General features: G+C 49.2%; 1 protein-coding gene across 1 annotated transcript in view; it reads left to right on the top strand.

Annotated features, from left to right (window-relative positions):
• Nucleotides 1-2,088: 2,088 nt before the first annotated feature.
• Nucleotides 2,089-10,000, top strand: part of LOC308172952 (testis-expressed protein 264-like) — a gene marked incomplete at its 5' end in the record, with an annotated part of 36,857 nt that continues 28,945 nt past the window's right edge. The window contains one exon of the mRNA XM_080547918.1: nt 2,089-2,169. Within this exon, the coding sequence (XP_080404044.1) occupies nt 2,089-2,169 (81 nt within the window). The remainder of the gene's footprint in view (nt 2,170-10,000) is intronic.

Here is a 10,000-nt window from a genome sequence, read left to right as displayed (position 1 = left end):
AGTGTGAATCCAGCTCAGTTCTACCTCTGACCCCACCCCCATCTCTGACTTCTCTATTTCCATCCTGACCCCCCCCCCTACCCAGACTCTCCTAGTTTGGAGAGCGTCTGTCTGTGTCATTTCTCCCGTCTCTTAACTTCTCAAAACCTTGATTTCGTTTAAGTCATATTTTCAAGTCATTATTTAGGCAAAAACTGGATTTTCCTCAAAAGTGACGTGAGACATTATTTTAAGACGGTGACGATTTGTTGTTTCCGGACATACCACACTAGCTGGTAGGGATTCTTCTCCAGGGTCAAAGGCTTGGAGAAGTCTCCATAGAAAGACCAAGGCATGAAGGGGCAGCAACAGTGGGTGTTTTTTCGTTTTTTTTTGTTTTTTTTTTACGGCTGAGATGTCCACTGGTGCTTGTAAAACTTTATGGCTCCTTGGGTTTCTGTCAGCCTGTCAGCCCTCTTAAGAACCCTTCTGTCAGCGCGAATGAGAAAGACTCTCAAAGTGAGTCTCAACTGTCCTCCTAAAGTTTCTCCTCCTCCTCCTCCTCCTCCTCCTCCTCCTCCTTCTCCTTGACCTGAGAGTGAGTGAGCGCTGGCATCAGACATCACGTCCTTCCCTTCTTGATTTCCCCCCCAAAAAAACACCGTACAACTTTCCCACAGCTGGCTACGTCTGACAGCTACATTCAAACAGACCTAACAAGTCTAATTTATTGGCCGTGTAACTTTTTTTTCCACTTTTCTTTTGAAGGTGTCTGTCTCCCCCCCCCTTTTTTCCTGTCAGTCACCATATTGTGGATCCGACTTACAAGCTGTTTTGGAACGGGGGGCTTGTTTGGAACGGGGGGTTGTAGCCGCCGCGGAAGACGACTTCGGTGCTTCTGTCTGCTTTTCGCTTTGGCAGCCCGGCGTCTTCAGAGGAAAGCTGTCTGGCTGAGCCGCGGGTCTCTCTCGCCGAGACAGGCGGTTAGCGTCCCCGTTCGCGGCGGCTGCGTGAGCCCGGCTGCCTGTCTGTCCTCCTGGATAACGGTTAGAGCTCGGTGGCTCGTGGCGCCCGCCGCCTCCAACAGAAATCACTACTTCCTCTTCCCTGAGACTTGGGCTATGGGCCTTTTTCGCTGTGCCTTTTTTTTACCTACTATAAGAGCCGCCTCGGGGGTCAAATGACCATAGTCTTTACAATGGAAAGCTGCTATATACACACAACGATTGTTTTTACACACAGGGTCAAATGACCCCACCCGTGGCTGTTCTAGTGTTAACAGCTCCACTCGACTCTCTGTGTCATGTACAGATGCTCCCGATTGGACGCTCGACATTGTTTTCCGCGGGAAAACTGATTGGGTGCAAACCTTAAAGCACCACTGAGAAGTACATGAGTGAGTGGCATTATGGTTATTATTAGCAGAGATACTCACTGATAACCTCAGCCAAGCCTGACATGGCCCTGATACAGCACTGTACTAACCCCCCCCCTAGAAAGACCACTTATTGCATCACCTCAGTCTGTTATTGGTTATTGGAGATGCAGCCTCGCTGACTAAGAGTGTGTGTCGTGTGTGTGTGTGTGTGTGTGTGTCATGTGTGTGTGTGTGTGTCTCGTGTGTGGCGTGTGTGTCTCGTGTGTGGCGTGTGTGGCGTGTGTGTGTGTGTGTGTGTGTCTCGTGTGTGGCGTGTGTGTGTGTGTGTGTGTGTGTGTCTCGTGTGTGGCATGTGTGTGTGTGTGTGTGTGTGTGTGTGTCTCGTGTGTGTGGCGTGTGTGTGGCGTGTGTGTGGCGTGTGTGTGTGTGTGTGTGTGTTATCCAGGGCCATCCTGTGTCAGCATTTGTAATAGTGAGTGCCCCCCCCCCAGGCCATGCAGTAATAAGTGCCCCCCCCCCAGGTGACACCCCCAGGCCATGCAGTAATAAGCAGGGCTCTCACAAGGCTGCTGACTGGGGGAATCACCCTTCATTTTGACCAGAGTTTATTTTTTTATTACATTTTTTCTCTCCGCTCTTATTTGCTGACATAGCCCCCCCATCCCAGGAAGCCCACAACCCAATTAGTAATTTGTGGGGTAAATCAAAAACTTGAAACATGAAACGGGGACATGTCGAGCACCAACAACGACAACAACGAAAAAACCTCCACCATCGACCCTGCCAAACACAGCAACAACATAGCACTCTGGGTAATAACCGCCACTCAACAACAACAACTCTACACGAGCGAAACCAAAACACTTCAAACTCTCCCTGTGCCATTGTGGTGGGTTCAGTATTGTGTTCGTCCTCCCCCTACAGTGGGCTTCATGTGGAGAAAAATATCCACCGGTGTCAAGAGCTGACAGTCGTTCCCGCGTGGGGACAATTATCTTTGTGTACAGTGGAGCATCATCGACATGTGAATGAGACGTCCTGTCGTTGACCTCACTTCATCTCTTTTCAGAGATCGCAGTGACGCAGTCGAATCTCGATGGGACGGCCGTGGCCCATTGTTCTCAAATACAAAGCAACGTTTTTGAGCGATGAGGATTCAGGATTTAACAACAACAAAAAATAAGCTTTTAGGTAGTTAATAGGGAGAAAGAGCGCAGAGTTTTGCAGGAGTTTCGGCGACTATAGGGCTTGTTAGAAGTTCGAACTTTAGTCCCCCAAGGACGGGCCTTAATGAGTTCCACTGTCAGAGGTCTCAGCTTGTCACATGAGCTAGAGGGACGGACAGGCTAGCGCTGACAGACGAAAATAGCCTCAACTCCTAGGCAGGCCAGGTGGGGGGGGGGGGGGGGGGGGGGTGGTAGATATGCTAATGCGAAGGCCTTTATTTAATACAGCATGGAGAGCTTTTTATTTTTTTCCTGATGAGGATTTTTCTTAGCTATTCAAATAGTAATTTGGAGCCAGTCAGGTATGGCCAGAGTGGAATGGGCTTAACAAAGGCAGACAGGTCAGACTTAAGTGTCCTCTGGGAGTGAGGTGATGGTGTTGCGTTAGAGAAAAGGGCTTCACAGGCCGAATGTGGCACACGGTATCTGTATGGGCTTTCATGGCTGGTGAGGTGGGGAGACAGCCAAGACTGCCTGACACGGTCAAATAGAACTCTGTGTTTCCCTTATCGCAAACACCACGTTCCTGAAACTACTCCCGAACATTCAGACAGACCGTTATATCCCTGAGGCGACTGGTTTCTGTTTTCCACAGCTCAGCGCTGCAAAGTGTTAGAGTGTTGACTAGAACTATGCGAGGGGTTGAGATAATGATAGGCAGAGACTGTGTTGTTGTTGTTGTTGTTGTCGTCGTCGTTTCTGAAAGCTAGTAGGCACTAGCCATAGAGGAACAGAGGCCCTATTAGTGGTATAATGAGGAGAGAGGTCCTGAATCCACTCAGGGCCAATCCACCCCCACGCTCCAGATATGACTAACCTACAGTCTTACTACTTGACTACTGTCACGCCTGCTGCTCTGTCTCTCTCTCTCTCTCTCTCTCTCTCTGTCTCTCTCTCTGTCTCTCTCTCTCTCTCTCTCTCTCTGTCTCTCTCTCTGTCTCTCTCTCTCTCTCTCTGTCTCTCTCTCTGTCTCTCTCTCTGTCTCTCTCTCTCTCTCTTTCTCTCTCTCCACGTGTCTTGGTCTCTTCCTCAACTCTGTTATTCTCTCCTTATCTCTCTCAAGACGCGTGAGAGAGATAAGGATCTTTAAAGTATCTCCTTCTCACGCTCTCTTCTCTTTCTACCTCATTTGTTCTCTCCATCTCTCCCTCATACCCAATCACAATCATTAGATGGTGAGGGGAGTGCGGAAGAGGGACAGAGAGGAGCCTTGTCAGCACAAGGGACTCTTAATTCCAACCATTACCCATCCGCTTGCCTTGCTGACAGTGTGTTAACAGAGGGTGGTCCAGGGGTTTAACATGTCCCAGCTACAATAGGCCCCTTGGCTGGGCAGGATGTCAGCACAGCAGCACAGCCACCGCTGCCAGTGGATGTTCAAAAACACCCCCCTGTCCGTCCGTCCGTCCGTCCCTTTTCACTGTCACTGAGGAGACGATTGGGGCTTGTGGGTGCTGGTGGTGGTAGTGGTGATGGTGGGGTTGCCAGTACTAATTGTTGTCTTCTGTGCCTCCTAAATAGGTGTCATTACTCTGTGAGTCATTGACCGTTTCCTCGTTGTTTCCTTCCCCTTCCCGGCATCTGAGACTGACTTATATAGCGCCTTATTCCAAAGCGCTTTACAACGGCCTCTAGGGGTGTAACGGATCACCTAACTCACGGATCGGATCGTGTCACGGTTTTTGAGTCACGGATCGGATCATTTTTCGGATCAACACAAAACATTTTTGTTTTTATAAAAACTGCTTTTTCCTTGAATTCTGTAAAAACACCACTTTTACTATGTGACAAAAACCAACAACATTCAAGATGTCAAAACTGGTAATATACATATATATATATATATATATAATATATATATAACATATTCTACACTCAAACATTACATAATTACGGTATACTGAAATACACTCAATTTAAATGATAGGAGAGAGGGAGGAGGCGCCTGGTTGCAGCAGTGAATCACTGGGCTCTTTAAAGCAGATGAATAAACATGTTTTATGCCACTTTTAACTAAATAATAAAGTGAACCCTTATTTTGAACATGGTATGAAAAAAATGCCTACATTATCAGAAGTTGTCGAGCTACCTTTTTCGTGCCTCCCGTCATAGTTGACAGAGAAGCCAAAGTGCTCCCATACATGGGATTTAAATGACGAGGGAGGCATTTCGAGTTCTTCTCCGCCGAACAACGTAACATGATAAACCTGGGCCGCGTTCGTAAATTCGCTTTGAGAGCGCCGGAGCGCACACTGGGTCCGACGTCATAAAGGGACCAAGTAATTTGATTGGACAAGAGCGCTCAGCGCTCAGATTCCAGAGCGGATTTACGAACGCGGATTTACGAACGCAGCCTTGTTGTTGTGGATTACCAGCTTCACGTGTAGTGAGCAAACAACGGATTCTTTTTCTTTCGCATTATCAACCTATCATTAAGTAAGATATTAAGTAATATTATTACTTGTTAACATTTTGCAATTGATCCGCGGTACACATGCGTTCCGAACCGTGGAGGGCGATCCGAACGGATCACGGAATTTCCGTGATCCGTTACACCCCTAATGGCCTCTCATTCACCCATTCACACACACGTTTACACACCAATGGCGGCAAGCTACCATGCAAGGCGCCGGCCCGCGCATTGGGAGCGATTTTGGGGGTTCAGTGTCTTGCCCAAGGACACCTCGACATGTGGCCAGTCGGCGTTCGAACCGCCGATCTGCTGACCTTGCAATCATTAGACGCCGGCTCTACCTCCTGCGCCACAGCCGCCCCTTAACACTAAAAGCAGAGAAATGAGAGTGAGGTCTAACTGAGTGTCTAACATGGAACCCACAAGGCAGAAGGAAGAGAGGAAGACCTAGAAGCACCTGGAGAAGATCCACAGAACAGGAGATGAAGGCGGAAGGGCTGCCATGGCAACAACTGGATCGGAGAGCACAAGACCGGAGAGGATGTGGGGGGTTTCATTGATGGCCTATGTTCCCCTAGGGAATTTAAAGGCCTAAGTATAGTGTAGAGAGGTGTACTGTAGTAGAGACGAAGCATGGCAGATCAAGAAAACCGTCCTCCAAGCCCCCGTTCCCTGCTATGGCCGCGGCCAGTGGCCAGTTCCTCGACGTCGGCGACGCACATCGATAACTGGGAGCTTCCCGGTTAGCGCTATTTGCCTACTTTTATTGGCCAAAAAAACGGCTTGTCTTTAGCTCAAACTAAAATATGATATTCGGGAGCGCCGGCGCTCCTGTGAGTCTGAGAGCGTTGAAGAAGGAGCTAAAATAACCGAATTACTTAAGTCCCAAGGAGTCATACCCTTCCCTCCATAGTCTGGTCTTCTGCATAGGTCTGTTATCATCAGCCGCCATGCCAGCCCTCCTAAACCAGGCCTAGCGGTCCACAGCCCCCTTTCAACTCTCCTCTCGGCTGAAGGAACCATCTACAGCAACGTTGGAGTGGAGTGTTTGATCTGCAGGGGTCGGGCTTTCTAGGATGATACAGACACAGTCCTGCCCTTTATCACAGGGCTCAGTTCAACTTCCAAGCTGTCTAGTGAGAAGGAGGGAGAGGGGGGAGGGGGGAGAGGACGCGCGGGACTCCAAAGATGTCCCTGACACAATCACAATCTGTGCCGTGCTTAATTATAGACTGACAAAGTAAGAAAATTGGGAATGGGAGAGGATTATGAGGTCCAACTGGTCTGGGCGCTTTGACGCATTTTAATTATGGCCCTGCCCAGGAGAGGAGGAGGAGGGGTGGGGGGAGTGGGGGGGGGGGGGAAGAGAGGAGAGGAAAGGAGAGGAGAGGAGAGGAGAGGAAAGGAGAGGAGAGGAGAGGAGCGGAGAGGAGAGGAGCGGAGAGGAGAGGAAAGGAGAGGAGAGGAAAGGAGAGGAGAGGAGAGGAGCGGAGAGGAGAAGAGAAGAGAGGAGAGGAGCGGAGAGGAGAGGAGAAGAGAGGAGAGGAAAGGAGAGGAGAGGAGAGGAGAGGAGAGGAGCGGAGAGGAGAGGAGAAGAGAGGAGAGGAAAGGAGAGGAGAGGAGAGGAAAGGAGCGGAGAGGAGAGGAGCGGAGAGGAGAGGAGAGGAGAGGAAAGGAGCGGAGAGGAGAGGAGCAGAGAGGAGAGGAGCGGAGAGGAGAGGAGAGGAGAGGAGAAGAGAGGAGAGGAAAGGAGAGGAGCGGAGAGGAGAGGAGAGGAGAGGAGAGGAGCGGAGCGGAGAGGAGAGGAGCGGAGAGGAGCGGAGCGGAGAGGAGAGGAGCGGAGAGGAGAGGAGAGGAGCGGAGAGGAGCGGAGAGGAGAGGAGAGGAGAGGAGCGGAGAGGAGAGGAGAGGAGAGGAGAGGAGCGGAGAGGAGAGGAGAGGAGAGGAGCGGAGAGGAGAGGAGAGGAAAAGAGAGGAGCGGAGCGGAGAGGAGCGGAGAGGAGAGGAGAGGAGAGGAGCGGAGAGGAGCGGAGAGGAGAGGAGAGGAGAGGAGAGGAGAGGAGAGGAGAGGAGCGGAGCGGAGAGGAGAGGAGAGGAGAGGAGAGGAGAGGAGAGGAGAGCCCAGGGAGAGGAGGGACTCAGGACAACCAGCTCCTCTTCCACTAAGAACTTGGGCTTCAGTTAAAAAATATTTAGGCCCCTAGAGAGCAAGAGAGGGGACAGAGAATGGGCGTTAATGAGTTTTTGGTGGTCTCTCCATATTTCAGAGTAGCATGTACTTTAGTGTGTGTGTGCGCGCTTGCGTGCGTATGTATGCTTGGCCCAGTCCGTGCTGCGGGGATAATGGCTAATGGCTAATGGCTAATGGATAATGGCTGGTCACAGGGCAGCCAGGCCACGCTGGGGCTTGTTGAAGGAGCTGAAGTGAAGTGCGTGAGACAGAGTTGTAATGTGTTTCTGTTGACGACTGCTGTTAGTGTCTGCTAGGATGTTTTTGGTTTTCATCACCCATTATCCTTTATGTAACAGCCATTCCACCCCCACCCCCCCATTTATGTTTAGTTCGTTATAGTGTGGGTCTACAGATATAGCTTTTCTTTGTTTCATCATCCGTCTTTGGCAAGAGCGAGAGAGAGAGAGAGAGAGAGAGAGAGAGAGAGAGAGAGAGAGAGAGAGAGAGAGAGAGAGAGAGAGAGAGAGACAGAGAGAGAGAGAGAGAGAGAGACAGAAATATAAATTGATTTTCTTCATGTTCTGCTTTATGGGAAGCAGCTTTATCATTTAACTGAATTTATAGCCATTTTTCGTTTTGTTAAAATAAGAAGGAGGAGAAAAAGAAAAAGGCGTCCTATTTGGATTAAACAGTTTCCCTTCCTTCTCTCTGGACCTCGTTAAACATGCCGCGTGCCAGTCTTGCCTTCATCTTTCCCTCACCTTGTTTTGCCTCGCACCAGTTATAAAAAAACTTTGGGGGGGATGTGAATATGACTTCAATGCTCTTCTCTCCCGCTCCTCCCCCCCGAGTAGATTAAACATGATTTTATTTTTATGTTTTTGGGTACAGTTCCATTTCTCCATACTGTACGAGGACAGGTCAGGGAGGAATCCTTCACTAATGACTTCCTTCTCCCTCCTAATGCTCCCAGCATGCACCAGCCCCGACGATGAAGTCTGTGCTGAGGGACTGATTATGTAGCCCAGCCTATCGCGTGTGTATATATAGAAGATGTTCTATAGTTGTAGAGGCCGGGAGGACAACCTAAAGGGACTCCGCCACTCTCCCTGCTCCATTTCACTTCCATTGTCCACTCTAATTGTATCTCATTATAATACATTTGCGAATACTTTTGACATTAGACTCACAGATTAAGATCTCAATTAGGTAGTGGGGAGGCGCGCACGCAGTGGCTGGGGGGGGGTTGGGTCGGGGTTGTGTAGTAGTGGGGGGGATTTGTTTCACCCATTCCAAATTATTCATATATTCATTTATATTCATGTAATTCTGGATTCACCCGTTTTTTTTGTTCACTTAATAGCTGCATGATTTAAAGAGCTTTTATGGCCTCGACTAATTGAAGCCAAACCAGACTAATGGCTTCGTAATGACCCCCGTGTTTTCTGCTAAATTAGCACTGAGGTGATAAGGCATACCCTTTCAGAGGCTTGTATTTGTTTTTGATTGTTTTTTTATTGGATTTTCAAAGTGGTCCTAAATGTTCAGTCAGTGTGTGTGTGTGTGTGTGCGTTAAAGAGCATTTGGAATAATGACCGACGTGCTTTCTCAAAGTGTCTCGAACGCTGACTCTACAGAAAGTCATTGGCTCGTCAATGAATCGAAACCGGACTCTGGGTCAGTAAAGGACAGCCATCCGTAAAACACCCTTGTTTTAGCGTGTCTCTGTGAAATGGCTTGTTATTAGACAGATCCCAATTGAGTTTGAAGTCAAGAATAAATAAATAAATAAAAAAGTCTTGCTGAAGAGTGGAGAGGAGAGGAGAGGTGGAGAAAGAATCCATGGTCAGTGCACTGGTCCTGATTGCCTCTCATCTCCCCCCGAGCTCACCACATCGATTGTGGGGCAGAGCTCTGGAGACCAGCGCAGCAGCTGACAGAGTCACTCCACTTACAGCTCATCAAGTCTTCCTGCTTATCGACCACAGGGGTGCAAGCTAAATCCCCTGCATCAACCCTGCCTCTACTCAAACCTTAAGCTGCGTGCACACCGCGGACCGTGACCCACCGTTCTGGCGCAACCTGGTGGGATGGACTTGACGTACTTCAACGTGCGATGCAGATGCAAAGCTCTACTCGTGTTGCTAGCGAAGTTTCCCACAGAAGTGGGGGAAAAAACGTCAGATTAGATATATAAACGGGTTATTTTGATAAACTGGACACATTTTGTGAATATATATGGTTACTTTCTCGCCTGAAAACATTCATAAAATGACATATTAACACTTGTAGAGCCAAATTACAGATTTTAGCCAATGGCGGCCAAAATTGAGGATTCAAAATCTGAGGCGAGAGCTGAGGCAAGAAACTACTTCCGGTTTACTTCCGGTTGTTTTAACGGATCCAACGCAACGCAAAAAGCTGAAATTTTTTGACTGAATGCCGCACCCTGACGGTCAAGAAACGCAATGCAGAGCAATTCAACTGATCAACGCAACGGCCCCATTGAGATGAATGACTTCCGGTGCAACGCAATGGCCTTGTGTGCACGCAGCTTTACCCTGTCCCCAGCCCTCCTACCCAAACCTCTTAACCCTTCCACAGCTCTCCTCTACCCAAACCTTACCCTGTCCGCCGCCCTCTTCTACCCGTTCTGCCTCCATGAAATCAAAGAATGGAGGATCACCAACCTTCACGGTTGTTGTTGCACTCAAGACTCTCCTTCAAAAGATGGGTAACCTCGTCCTCACCATTGACGGCTGTTCCATCTGCCCCTCCACCGAGGTCAGGAACCAGGGGGTTCTTGCTGGACCTAACCCTTTCCTTTGAAC

Source organism: Nansenia antarctica (genome assembly GCF_963989245.1).
Source record: "Nansenia antarctica genome assembly, chromosome: 18".
NCBI lineage: Eukaryota > Metazoa > Chordata > Actinopteri > Argentiniformes > Microstomatidae > Nansenia > Nansenia antarctica.
The sequence above is the reverse complement of the archived record's forward strand: the minus strand, read 5'-3'. Positions and strand labels throughout refer to the sequence as shown.